Source organism: Salvelinus alpinus, chromosome 28 (genome assembly GCF_045679555.1).
Source record: "Salvelinus alpinus chromosome 28, SLU_Salpinus.1, whole genome shotgun sequence".
NCBI lineage: Eukaryota > Metazoa > Chordata > Actinopteri > Salmoniformes > Salmonidae > Salvelinus > Salvelinus alpinus.
Window position 1 is genome coordinate 2,987,037 of NC_092113.1, and position 14,835 is coordinate 3,001,871.

Here is a 14,835-nt window from a genome sequence, read left to right on the forward strand (position 1 = left end):
AGAAACAGAGTGAAAATGGGGGTAGGGAGTCAGAGAAGCGCAGAGAATTGGAGGACAAAGAAAGGTAGGCAGAGAGATAAGAGAGATGTGGGGGAAAGGAGGGAAGGTGTGAGTTAGGCCATCCACTTCTTTCACACCAATTTCAAATCACACCTCCTCTGCTGTTATCAAACCACATCACTCATCAAAGAGTGTGAACTGAAAATAAAGTCTCCTGGTGAACATTTTGCATGACATGTTTTGTCATGATTTCAATGAGAACAAGGGTAGAGGCACACACCTACAGATTCCAGAGAGATAGATCTCTTTTGGAGTATCCATTTCTCTCATGAGCATAGGGGAGAAGACACATCCCTGTCCAGCCGGACTGTATGGAATGTTTGGTGTATGATGAGGATGAGGTCACACAGTTCGTCAGACCTGCTGTGTGTGGAACTTCCTGTGTGTGTGTGTGTGTGTGTGTGTGTGTGTGTGTGTGTGTGTGTGTGTGTGTGTGTGTGTGTGTGTGTGTGTGTGTGTGTGTGTGTGTGTGTGTGTGTGTGTGTGTGTGTGTGTGTGTGTGTGTGCACGCGCAGCAGTCAGAGACACATGAGTCAGACATGGTGATGCTGTCTGTTTGGCCGTGTGGTGTAACTGTGTGTGTGTGTGTGTGTGTGTGTGTGTGTGTGTGTGTGTGTGTGTGTGTGTGTGTGTGTGTGTGTGTGTGTGTGTGTGTGTGTGTGTGTGTGTGTGTGTGTGTTCTGTGCACCACCTGATGCATTCAATGCTCCTTCAGGGTCCTCATGTGTTCAGCTCATCACATGACAGGACTGGCTGAGAAAGAGAGGGGGCTCTTTGTGTTAGGTTACGGTTTAGTAGCCCCACTCCACTGACAGCAGCACACTCACCATTGCGTACACACTCACACTCACCATTGCGTACACACTCACACACACATACAAAACACGCTTGTGCACAAACACATACCCATATCATACCACTCAAAAAAGGGGGAAGAATCTCATTGGATTCAGACAGACACTGGATACCACTGTATTTGTCAGTGTTATGGTGACCCCAATTGGTCAGAGAGGATACTGCACCAGCCACTGTGAGACGATGCTGCATGCTATTTCAGGTACAATCATACCACCTGCATTTTGAATGGAGCAGTGGGATAGAACATATTCCACTGACCCATATTCCATATGGCATAACGAACAGGAAATGGGGGAGATGACATGACGACAAAGCGTCCACTGTGGGGGATAGTGATGTCATAGACTGCCAATGGAGTGACCTCTCACCTTTCTTTCATACAGTATCCTGATTCTGCAAATCGGGACTTTTTTCAGTTGGGGCAGTCTCTGTTATGTAGTGTGGTTGGTAAATAGTACACTGTAGCCTAGTTGTATGTGATTCTTTGTGTATGAATAGTGTGTATTATAGTTTTTATGTTTGAGCCCTGCATGCAAACCATTGATTGCCTTGATTAGAGAACTTCTTCCATCACTCAGACATCACACTCACTGTTGGCCATACACACACGTTGCTTTTCAATGTCACCAGATTTGGGACAGAATTTGTTCTGTACTTGTGGGGGTTTCAGAGACACAAAGCCAGTCATCCTCATCAGCCCCCCTTTACAGAGAGGACTAGAGGAGCAAATTAGGCGCTTAGAGCAGAGCACTGTTTGCAGAACTTTCGCCTCTCTCCCACCATCTCTCACTGGGATAGATTATTTAAAAACTCAATGGATGGTCCTTTTGTTTCCATTCTACTTCTGTAAGATGGTTATTAATCAAAATTGTACGGTGGTTTAAAAAAATGCAATTTAGAAACTTTGGACATTAGAATAAAATAAATCCTTCTTTTTGTAGAATGACAGCTTCTGAATGGGACCGATTCTTTAATTACTTGTATTGTTTATCTGTTTCTGTGTGTTGTATCAATTCTTCTTTTCTGAAAATCAATAGACCTCTACATATTCTGGCCATGTAAAACCGTCCACGTGGTACAAAACTGTTGCATGAGACAAACGGGGCAAGTCTTTATGACTCATGGAAACTGGTCCTAACGGAGCATGGACAGGAAGTTACTGGGGGTGGAGAGGTCAAGAGTCACCGGGTTTGTTTGTATGTGGGATTTTTTTTTTTAATACACAGCAGCAAATTATAAATGGAAATGGAAAATTGTAAATGGGAAAAAAAGTTATAGAGAGTTAAAGAGCTATAAAGGGGTGAGATGTGGAGAACAGAAAAAGAAAATGGAAAATAACAGGAAGAATAGAGAAGACAAAGGATGAGGGGGGGGAGAGAGGAAAAAGAGGGGGAGCCAGACAGAAGGTGGCGGTAGAAGAGTTTTGTGCATTGTGTGAAATTTGATCATGTCATGGAGTCTTTACAGACAGCTGGGAAGTCCCCTCTCATTCTGTTTCCCAGCTGGGGATCTTCTGGGGGGCTGCAGCATCAGACTGGCTCCACAGTGAACTGTTCATTTACTTACAGTGGGAGAGTTTGGGATGAAAATACACACGGGACACTTTGTCTTTTTTAGTCACATTTATTGATTTTAACCAGCATGACTACCTTTACACAGACATAAGACCTCTCTATAGGAAAACAAAACACTTTCAAAGGATTAGCTCAGCAGTAATACATTAGACTAAACTCGTTTTTTCATCATTTTATTTTTTCACTTTTTCAGCATCTCCAAAGTTATAGGTTTGTTTTCGATTCTGTGTAAAGGTTCCCATGACTGAAAAACATGCATATGACAATAAGTTGTAATCAATATGCCACTAATTATAATGCACATTATTGATAAGAATACAGTACTGCATGACAATGCAAATAAATACCAACATACAGATTAAGTCGTTATTTCATATAAAGGTATCAAACTCAATATGGATCAATACTGAAACACAATATGACAATATAAAGTTTGCACGGCTAGTGTATTATCACAATGCTATCGCTTCCAGCAAACAGAAAACTTTTATTTTTCCTTGTAAAACAGCATTTAAATTGCACTTTATTTTCTCCGTATTTTTAGCTTCTCAACCGTATTGCTAACTTTTTTACGCCTCAACAAACAAGCATTGGCTATGATGGCACTATTCAAGCTTGTTGATGCAAAATCTGTTTTCTATTTCCTGAAATCACAACACTTTAATATAATATATGATGTAAAAAAAGATTCAAGAATAAAAATTAAAAAATTAAAAGAGAAAATGCGCTCTCTGCACATTTGCCAACAATACTATAGATATTACATTACCTTCACCATACAAAGCTAGAGATCGTGTCGATGTTTCCAATAGTACACTGATCTGCCCAAACACATAGTGGTGTTTGGAACATTTTGTTCAAAATGAGGCCAAAGGGATTTCTTTTGGTTCCCAAAGTTTGATTAAAAAAAAACTACTTTTTCTCAATACCCCTGAATTTGCTGTTGGGATCACTGACCTGCAGAATTCAATACAATATCAGTTGAATTGAGCTAATTTCAAAACGATCATCTCACTCCTGCAAAAAGAGCGACTCCTCTTTACATTTATTGCTGCTCACAAAGTCATTCAACCCAAAGTCCTCCCCTAAAAAAATGAACACAAAGTACTAGTCTACAATTCTCCCTGGAAACAATGAAAGGCACTACTGGTCAGAATGAAGAACAAAACAAACCCAAAGCAAAACCCGGGTAGCGCTCCAGCAGAAAGCCACAGCCCCAAACTACACCTTTCTCACTGACTTACGGCTTGTCTCTCTGATTCTTGATTCTTTTTCAAACCTAAACGGTGTACCAAGATCTGGCACGATAAACAAAGAGAGAATTAAACAATTCCAATTTGGAATTTAATCGTTGCACTTGCAGAGAATTATGTGAGCCAGTGATCCCTTTTCAGTGTGACACCCCTGGTAAGAAGATGGAAAAAAACAAAATAATTTTGTCACTCCATTTTTTCCCCTCCAAGAACCTCTTACCATTTTTTGAGTCAGAGCGTCGTCAAGTTTCTGCGCGTTATCTTTGAACTATTCCTAGGAATAATAAATACATGAAAACCCCAGAATTAGCTCACCCTGGATTTTGTTTAGAACATGGCAGTAGAACATACATAAAATCAAACCAACAGCATAATAAAGTAACACGATGAGACGTAACAATAGAAGGATGGTTATTCAGATGGATCAATTCTCAGACGCACAACAACAACAGATGGACTCTGGTTTGCGGTGAGACTTTGAGGAGAGTAAATGGTCTCTGTAGATGGTACAAAGAGACAATATACAGGAGGAAATATATTCCTATTAATATATGTGTATACTTGACTAAATAAGTCACAAACCATAGCACTACAAACCTTTCCTAGGTTAATAATATAAAGTTATATAATCCGATAATAAAAGTGCACAGGTTAAAGAAAACAAAGGAACTTAAACAAAAAAGATCAAACCAGACAAAAAAATTGGTTGATTTACATTAAGAAAAGACCATGGTTCCCCTGGCTTCTCATTGGAGGGATAACTCCGCCAATCACAAACTCTGATCATCATTTCATGAGGAGGGCAGAGTTCACAGTACTTGTGAGCATCGGGCAGCAGCGCTGGGAAATGTGAAATGCCTGTTCATTCCCATGCATAGGACATCGAGGTCATGCTATATAGCGAGTTAAAGGGCAACCGGGAGGAATATTGGATTTTCATATCAGAGATTTCATTTGATCTTTTTTAGTCTTGAAGTGGGTTTCATAATCTTGGCCTATAGGGCTATCTGTTTTCTGCACAATGAATGTGACGTCGGCATTGTGAGAGGATCCTGTGCCGGAGGATCCTCCTCCGGGCAGAATTAAATTACTGCAAAACGGAGAAACAAAGAAAACATCAAATGTGCATTACTGGTACATTTAGAGAGATGTTAACTTCCTCAGAAATAATTCCATTCCAAGCAAAAACACTAAATAAGGAAGAGTAAAACGATGTACACCGAAGGCCCAGTTAGTTACAGTAGCTACTAACTACCGGTTGGTGCAAACTGGGATAAGTTGTCCTGAAGCCGACTGTCATATCGACATTGTGTCAATATGTCTCAGAGGAGCTGAAATAAAAGCACCACTGCACGAGGAAGACCAGTGAGTGCAAGAAGCTAATGACCTCACAAGTACCATGACCTTTGACACCTCCAAAACACATGATGAGGCCCCAAGAGTTGAATCCACACCCCAGAACCAAGTCAGTTAAAGGAGGGGCTTTCCTTAATGGCATGCAGGTTAATGAGAATGGGGTGCGTTTGTTAGCATGCAGGCGTTCCACCAATCAGGAATCAGACGAAGAGCGCGCGAGAGAACTCAAAGGTGAAGTGGGCGGAGCCTAAAGGCAGAGGTAGGAGGAGCTTATTCTGGTGGCATTCTATTGACGACACCAGATAAACAGACATTGATTTCAAACTAAACCAAGAGACCAAGGGAGGGTCTCTCTTAGCCACAATCACATCCTGGATTATTAAATATATAGATTATTCAGTGAGTCTATAGAGCCTACACAAGGGAACAGGAATAGACGGTCAACTAAATTTGAATCAATGTCCACTGGTAAAATACCACATTTAGAGACAAAGTAGTCAAACAAAAACCTCATGTAAATACATTTGTAATTTTAGAGCATCTCCCTCAGAAAACCCCGGGACTCATTTCCCCAAACACAGTATCAAAATCATGTTCGGGAATCGGCTGAGAGAGCTCGTCTTTCGCAGCTCTCCAGCCGCGGGCGCTTTTAAACACCAGTATTACTTCTCTCTCCTCTCCCACTCTCTACTCCCAGAGCAAACTGATACAAACAAAGTGTGATTCTATCACGCTTAAGCGGAACAACAACAGAATAGTGATTTCCCCTCCAGTGGAGGTTTTTCTCTGATGTGAGCGATAGCCTCATCTCCATACTGTGTGGTGTGACTAAAGGCCTCGTAGGGCAGCGCAGCACATACTCAACTCAAGCAGGGTTGAGGACGTCCCTCGTTCGGAGGAACCAAAGCTCTCCCTCTCTATATCCGAGAGAGGTGGCCTAGGAGTATCCCAGAAGATTAGAACCTGATTACGATCGTATTATTAAGAATATATAGTTTTATATAGGTTACTGGTAGAAAAAGCATAATTGAGTGAATCTTCAAGAATCTCTTCGCATCAACCCTGCTTTCAGCATCATAAAGCTAACGACGTGTATGCATTACATGGATTTATCTAACACAGGCCCCGCATCCGTTATTTAATCTGCCTGGCACTAGATTGCAAGGGTTAAAGCTTTTTTGGGGATAATAAAGACAGTACATTGGTTGTCCTCTCACATCCACACAGCATCTCAGAAATGAATCTATTTGCAATATTTGGAGGAAACAACATACACACAAGGGTCTTTCACCTCAGTGTGGGAGCTGAGATCACACACACACACACATAGGCAGGGTTCCGGAACACACGTGCGCAAGGACGTTACCTGACAATATTCAGGGTTTTTCCCCCACAATCCCCCTCTCTACTTAAAGGGAGAGTGGTGTTGCAGGGCAAGCAAGCTGCTGACGATCTAAAAGAGAGAGAGGGGTTGTCATGACAACAACGCGACGAACCACAAGTTTGAGACACGAGGAGGACAGGGTTTTCAGCCGCATTAACCGCACACGGTTCGTTTGCGAGCTCGAAAGGGCCTCCCAAACGAGAAAGAGAGAAGCGACAGGGAGAGAGAGAGGAAGAGAGTTCGGCATTAGGCTGACAGACACAAAGACAGGGCTTTACATCGATAGATAGATAGATGTAGTTGATTTCAAGTGTTTGGGTCGACAGGCACTTTGCCGAGGGATATTGGTCGGTTTTGTTTGTAGAATTATGATCCGGATCTGGGTGCCATTGGTTTTTTGTGCTCTTTTAGGATCTTTTTCTGTCATTACAAAAATCACCATCAATCAAAACTATATTGTATCTGTTCACAGTTATTTGATCATTTTCTTGCGTTCTTAATAGTAATATGGCTCGGCGAGAATCCACCAATATGACATAGACTGGGTCACATGGAATAGCCCTCTGTTTGTTTCTGCAGACGTTAAATAACTGCTCTGGTTCAAATGTAGAGCCCTGTAGCAGGTGGGCATGTGCTGTGACACACCTGTTTACAGAGAAAAACTGTTAGGAAGCTCAGTAGCATTTTCAGCTGCAAAGCCATGCGATTGGACTGCCTGACTACCGCGTTGGTGTACAGCTTAAAGGATCTTGAAATTAAACACCTGTGGTCTTAGGTGCTCCTTTTACCGCCCAAACTCCGACATCATTATTTACCAGCCAACCCGCTTTGAGAATTTTGAATTTCAGTTAGAAAAATCCAGCAAATCACACTGGGCTCCCTAGCAACAGCAGGGGGAGTTTGCATATTGTTTTGTTTCATTTGTTTATGTAAACATTAATGAGCAACCTGATTGGTCAGTGAGTTGCTGGGGCTGGCTCAGTCCTGGGGGGCCAGGAGAGAGAGGTGGAAGAGGAGCGGGGGCTTTATCGAAGGAGCACCAACGCCAACAGGCAAGCAAAACGAGGAGAGGACGTCAACTTCTGTCACATGACCCTAAAAGTGACACCCTCTTCACAAGTTCCCACCCCCCAAATGCATGGTTGGTTACCAGGCAACACGGTTACCAGGCAACGCACTCAGGGGGGTCAGAACACACTAAGCACAAAAGCTGCCACCTTTTACATCATCATAAGTACAGCACCATGACGGCGGAAAGAAGAGACACCCCATAATATCCACAGAAGCCCAACGGCGGCCAGTTGAGGACATATCCACATGCCATACATTATGTCTACTACAATCCCAAACTTCTAGGGCACACTGTACTGTACGGTACAGTACATACACATCTGCATTCCCCTAAGCGTTTACACTAGCAGGCGTGAGTGGCCATACGTGGCCACAGGCATAAGTATGTACTATAGGTTAGACACACACCAGGCTCTATGAGGCTGCAGGCTGAGCAGGCAGGGAGCTAAGCGAGCGTAGTAGGGCTCTTTAACACTAAGTCAGGGGAGGACCTCGGGCTCCTCCCCCCTGTACACAGCGGTCCCGTGCTGACAACGCAGCCGCTTCAGTCGCAGTAGATCTTGTACTTCTCGCTGCAGAAGACCACTGGTCCTCCCAGGATGCCGTTGGGCATGATGTTGGGCTCACCGGTGCGACCGATGCCGGCGCAGGTGAGCCCGTGACTTACGTAGGGGATGTTGGCGGTGTTGGTCTGTCCGTTGGTGGTTCTGCCGTTGGTGGTCCTGCCTTTAGGTTTGCCCCCGCGGCGGGTCTGCTCGGTGTCAAACTCCAGGTCCTCCAAGCGCTGGGTCAGGGCTAGCTTCTGCTGGATGGCCATACGGAGGAGGGAGTTCAGGGTCTTCTTCTCATCATCTGCCGCAGACAGCTGTCTCTGCATCTCATCCAGCTGAGTCACATACTCGTCACAGCTACAGTAGAAGGAGGGAGAGGGAGAGAGAGAGAGAGGGATGGAGGGAGAGAGATCACATTAGAATAAGATATTTGTCTCCAACGTCAGTGAGATTTCAGCCCTTAAACATTTACTGCATTTTCACTAGCCATCCAATAGGTGGCAGTAGAAACCTCCAGTGTTAACAGCCAAAGGCACAGTGATCTGACAGTGACTGTGGTCTTTTCACTACCAGTGGTAACGGTCTGGATCTCCAATCGGACTGTTCATATTGTCTGTGGCTATTTCATATGGATTTCCCTGACCTTCAAGCCCACTGAAAATCAATGCAAGAAAAAAGGCTGAACCCACATTCGTCTTGACCTTTGACCTACTTCCCCAGTGCCCGTCTTCTCCACCAGATAAAGCCCTTGAGGTGTCTACCAGAGCCTTGCCATCCGGCAGTCTACCATTTCATCAGACTATCTCTCCATCTCCCCCAGCACCACTCTCTTCTCCCTGGAAACCTCTCTGTCCTAAACTGTTTGTGCTGAGCGATAAGTGCTTTTTGAGGTCAGTTCGGTTTCAGTCCGATTATGAAAAAATAATCGTGGTTTTCGATTTCGGTTTTGAAACTTTTTTTAAACATGAAATGCACTACGCATTATGTGGGTTGAATGCTGTAACAACACAGAATAAAACAATTAATACAAGCCACTTGATGGTTGTGAATGCCCATTACTGCTTATCACATATTAACCATCATTTATTCACATTACGTTACATTAATAAAATATTTCAGCTGTTGTATATATTCAATTTGTTTCATTTCATTTCAAGTCATCACCTCATCTCTATAGAGCTGCTTCCTATGCTGTCTGACAAAATCACTATTTTGTCGTTTTTCAATGTAAATACGGCATACTTTTATGACTGCTGAACACCATCAATCACTTAAACCAGTGGTTCCCAAACGTGAAAGGAACTGAGTCCGGCTTTAAACGTACTCCTTGTTGTAATAGTAGAATGCACAAGGTGCCATTACTAAATTGGGTAGTGCGTCATCAGTTCCTCATCATGAGTCATGTTAGTCATTGCATACCTTAGAGAGCTATTTATAACTTGTCAGAAATGTCCAGATCAACTAGCCCGTGTCAGCTAATGTTTTTTAGCTCGTTTTTTTTTGCCCATAGACTTTGTCGTAATGTTCGAATCACTTAAATATGATATGAATAAACATTAGACATGGCAAAATGTATTGAATTGCAATGAAAATTTGCTTTTAAAACGGCAACATTTCTCTGCATCTTACGACAAAATGTGTAGAATTGCAGAAAATATGTTTTAAATCCGAATATTTGAAAGATGTCGGTGAAAAATAACTGAAAAAAATTACAAAAATGTTAATTAATGCTCAGCACTATAAACATTAAACATCCTATTCAAGGAAGAACAACAGGAACTAATTTCACCCCCACAAGACTCACTTAAGACCTCATCTGTATTGCACCGGGGCAGGAGAAAATGTAGAGATGTATTTACTATTCACTAAAAGCCCAGCTACGCATGATTCACTTTGTACTGCTAATATCCAAACACAGTATGCATATATATGCAGAGTTTAATGGCTGAACATACATCCCATTTGAATGTATCCCGGGGTTGGGGTTCATGTGGGCTGTGTTGATGTGGCTCTACCCGGACGTCTGTCTGCATGACAATATGAGGAGTCTGAGCACGAAGTTAATAATAGATCACACACAAAGGAGGAAAGCTCACTTTAGGAGTGGGCTAAGTGAGAGCCCAAACAAGAGAGGTGCAAAGAAAGGTATGGAAGAAAAGATTTTCCTTCCTCTCGCTATCACTCAAACAACTCTCCACTCTTTCTCTAGCATCAGTGCAATATAACATCAAATATCAATTCTGCCTCTCGCGCTAGTGTGAAATAGCACAAGCTCGCTCTCTCTCTCTCTCTCTCTCTCTCTCTCTCTCTCTCTCTCTCTCTCTCTCTCTCTCTCTCTCTCTCTCTCTCTCTCTCTCTCTCTCTCTCTCTCTCTCTCTCTCTCTCTCTCTCTCTCTCTCTCTCTCTCTCTCTCTCTCTCTCTCTCTCTCTCTCTCTCTCTCTCTCTCTCTCTCTCTCTCTCTCTCTCTCTCTCTCTCTCTCTCTCTCTCTCTCTCTCTCTCTCTCTCTCTCTCTCTCTCTCTCTCTCTCTCTCTCTCTCGTGATGCTATATTTAATCTATTTTTACCACAGTGAGCATTTAAGTGTGTGTTAGGGCCATGCAGGTCCAGAAAAGAAAACTAGGTCATGCTGCCTGGAATGTAGAGGCAGGGGTTCATATCACTGTCCTTCATCTGCTTCCTCTTTCATTATTAATCATTCTGCCCTTCACTCTCTCTACCTCTCTTTCCTTTCTCTGCACCCTCATCTTACATCTCTCCATCATCTCTCAGTCATCCTCCCTCCATCCTTCATTTATATCTCCATCATCCTTCCTCCATCCTCCTCTCTTTTTTTCAAACTTGTCTACTCTCGGTACCTGCAGTCACTCCACCCCCCCCCCCCCCCCCCCCACCTGTCTCCATCCTGCTGACACAGCGATCTGAGATGACATTCCCCAGTGATAATGGTAGCCACACCTCTGCAGAGATCTGTGCAGTACACCACCTTCCCTCCCAGCTGTCATTCAGCCTAACCCACATTGGAATGAAATTCCTGGCATCTCAGAACACTCCTTCAGTCCTACCAGCAGGACAAGTCTACATCAGGGGAATTACAAGTGACTCTGAATCTAAATGTGGGACAAAAACACTCCCTGTTCTATCTGGTGGATTGGAATGTTTCCTCTACCTTTCCGAGTGTCAATTACAATCTACAATGAGTGGAAAAGACATTAGGAACACCTTCCTAATATTGAGTTGCACCTCCTTTCGCCCTCAGAACGGCCTCAATTCATCAGGGCATGGACGTTACAAGGAGTCGAAAGTTGAACTGACGTCTGTGCCCAGTGCGCCTTCTCATTGGTCACATAGGACCTAATGTTGCTATTCAGCCTCTCACTATTGGCTCGTTGAAGTGTTGTGTTATTGCACATGGGCACTCCCCATGATGCACACATCCTCTCCCCCCACATACACAAACCCAGCCCCCCCTCGTGGGCGTGCAGTCGGACCCCCACGAGGGGGATCAGTGCAGCTTCATTTGACCCAGTGTGAGATGGCGAATGGGGGGGGGGGGGGGGTTCCCAGGGGTCGCAGTGCCCTTTAAGATGGACCAGCCATGCTGGGTGGAGGGTGTAAGAGGGCGTGGGTTTTCCCGGGAAAAAATACGGGCTTCCATTCTAGGGATGAAGGGATACAATGGGGCCCTTATTGGCCTGATAGAGAGGGACTGGAGGGCCACAATGGCCCTGGGTGGCGGCTGGCCCTTTGTCGAAGAACAGTCTCCACATTCAGAGTAGTGTGGAACAGAGGCTCCATGTCTCAGATGATCTTACAGTAGTCAGGGGTCACGAGACACACACAGGCGTACTGCACACACATGCGCGCAGAGTATAACGTGCACAGCATACACTCATATCCACACCCACACACATGCACGAAACACAATGACATAGGGAAGGGAAGGGTATCATAGGGAAGGGTATGGACTACACTGACAGGCACATACCACAGGAGGTTGGTGGCATCTTAATTGGGGAGGACGGGCAAGTGGTAATGGCTGGAGCGGAATAAGTGGAAAGGTTATTATGAGCCGTCCTCCCCTCAGCAGCCTCCACTGGCGCATACGCCCTAAATATACTGACACAAGGGTGTAGAAACACAGCACTACAGCACATTTGTTTGTCACATGGAGTGTGAACACAGGCACACACTCGCCTCAGCTGTTCTCTGGCTATGTGGGATCAGCATTGGTCATTGTGGAGGAGGATGAGTGAGAGGATTTAGGAGGGAGGAGAGGGGAGATAAAGAAGGAGTAAAATAACCAACAATGAAAGTAAGGACAAAATGGGAATCAGAGAAACAGAAAGAGATAGAATGAGAGTGTGTGCCTGTTCGATTTGACTGGGGGAAGGCTGACTGATTCTTTGCATGTATAGTGCCTAGAGCCTGCTAAGAGCAGGCATGTCCAGGCAGTGCTTAATTGGAGTCCGATCCTGCACCTCTCCATTTTCGACTGTTTTGGTCCGGAATCTATTTGGCCGGATCCGGTAACTCTCGTGGCATAGTTTTTTTCCTTCTCACTTTTTTAAAATGTAAACATTATAATAAAAGCGATCAAAGTTCATATGAGTTGCATCTTCGTTAATTCTCCTGCCCCCCCCCCCAAAAAAAACGTAATGTGAAAAAGTTGATTTAAGTCCTGGACGAATATTGTTTGAGACCAACGGGTGGCTGTGTGAGAAGCACGCCTGTATCACTCACATGACTAGAATGAGATTCACTTTCTACAATCTCTCTCCCGCTCTGCTCTGATAGACATGAGCCGGTAACTCTCCAGCGGTGCACTTCATCATTTATTTCCTTCTTATAGAATCATACCCGCGCAAAGGGTTCTGATGGAACTGTAGCACCCCTGATAAATTGAAATACATTTGCCAAAGTTATAGAATTACTGCTGTCTGTTCAGAATTTTTTTTTATCATTCAGAATAGCCTACTACACCATGATAAGGCCTATAATTTAGCCACAGAGGATCAATAACTCATTTTCTTTCTTTTTTTAAATAGCCTAGCTGTGGATTGTAGTCCAATAACAACGAATAGCCTACAGTCGGGAAAGCACGGCAAATCCATCAGTGAATAAACAGCATGCAGAAAAAAACAGGCCTTACGCAACATTTAAAATACAATCGAGGGAAAACAACGGTTGGAAAGCAAATGGCTCCTGCTGAAAAGAGAAGACGCAAAATATTTGATCAACTTCCAAATATTGTTTTACAAAGTAAAACGAGAGAGAGAGAGGCTTTTGGCACGAACGCATGGGCCATCACCAACGAGTGAGCTGCGCATCATTGGGCGAGTCAGTGAAACTGGAAAGCATTTTAAGGACTACAGCTCAGAACTCCCCCACCCCTCTCTCTCTCGCTCACTTTTTTTTCCGGCACCTCCCAATTTTCAAATGAAGCACCGGTCTTAGGAATGTAAGAGACTGGGTCTTACTGTACACTAATAACACAGTCCACAGCTGGAGTACAACACACATAAACAAGATGGAGACGTACAAACTGACATAGAATACACATATCAGGAGCTAGCATTATACAAAAGAGTCGTCACACAGAGATTTGCACATTCAATCAGTCCCACTCCATTCACTCTAACTCTCTCACTCTGGGGCCACACACTCGAAACTAAGGCAGTCCACTGAAAATCTCAGGAATCCCCAAAATCTACATTTAAGTCGACAGAGTATGTCAAAGATGGAATAACCATGAGAAAGACTCTCAAATGAGCCCCTGTCGAGAAGCTGAAATGAAAGACTCCCTCTCTCTCTGTAGGGTAGAGGGCCTTGTGTTTTGCTCTGAGGATGGAAGAGGGGAGAACGGGAAGAAATAGGGGGAGTGTGGGAAACATGGGTCAATCACATCCCTCTGCCTCTTAAAGCCTTTCAAAGAGGCCTCCCCCCCTCACTCCCCACCATCATTCTATAGGCCAACATTAGCATACCAATACGTACAGGCTCCAGAAGGACCTGAATGAACACCACCCCGAATACCCAGGCTGTACACAGCCCAGAACATACTGAGTCCGCGTCCAAAATGGATCCCTATTCCCTATAGTGCAGTATATAGGGTAGGGCTGTCACGATAACAGTATTGCGGTACTCAGCGGTATCGTGGCAAGGGAACAAAACGGATTTCCTATAGCGCAACATTTTACATACAGTAGGTTTTTTTAAAGGACCAAAGAGTTCAGTCTGCTTTGTGCTTTTTGCCATCGTAGCATCGCGATACTGGTCTCGTGACAACCATAATATACGGGGTAGCAAAAACAACATTAATTATATCTAAGGCACATAGAAACCAGGTAAAGACTGAGGGATTTCCTGTGGCCCCCTGAGCAGAGTTGAGCTATGTTTTGTTTTGTTATGTTGTGTTATGAGCATCATTCAGTCTCTTACAACAGCAAAGAGGGACAAGGGGAAAGGCACATTTAACATGCGTGCCTCTCTGGCTCCGCCATTTTCCTCTGTATCATATCTACCACCCTCGTTCTGCTGCTAACAGCCAGTACCTCTTAACGAACACTTGGTTTGAAACCCTGATTGGTCAGCGAAAGTTATTCTAAAGCGGAATGCCAGTTATTTTCAAAATGGCTTCCTCTGAGGTGCTCAGTGAGAGCTGATTTCCTCTCGTGTCTTCAGAGGGATGACTTAACAACCGCATCAACAGACCATCTGGCCCTGCAC

At 44.0% G+C, this 14,835-nt stretch overlaps 1 protein-coding gene across 2 annotated transcripts in view; it reads right to left on the minus strand.

Moving 5' to 3' along the window:
- Positions 1-2,574: 2,574 nt before the first annotated feature.
- The window catches only part of LOC139556948 (protein bicaudal D homolog 2-like), a 76,878-nt gene continuing 64,617 nt past the window's right edge, over positions 2,575-14,835 (minus strand). The window contains exons 10-11 of one of the 2 annotated variants that reach the window (XM_071371133.1): positions 8,224-8,464; positions 2,575-4,835 (exon numbers count right to left, since the gene is read on the minus strand). In XM_071371133.1, coding sequence (XP_071227234.1) covers positions 4,833-4,835; positions 8,224-8,464 — 244 coding nt within the window. In that variant the 3' untranslated portion in view covers positions 2,575-4,832. Of the gene's footprint in view, positions 8,465-14,835 lie in introns of both variants that reach the window. The other variant, XM_071371132.1, reaches the window with a different exon arrangement.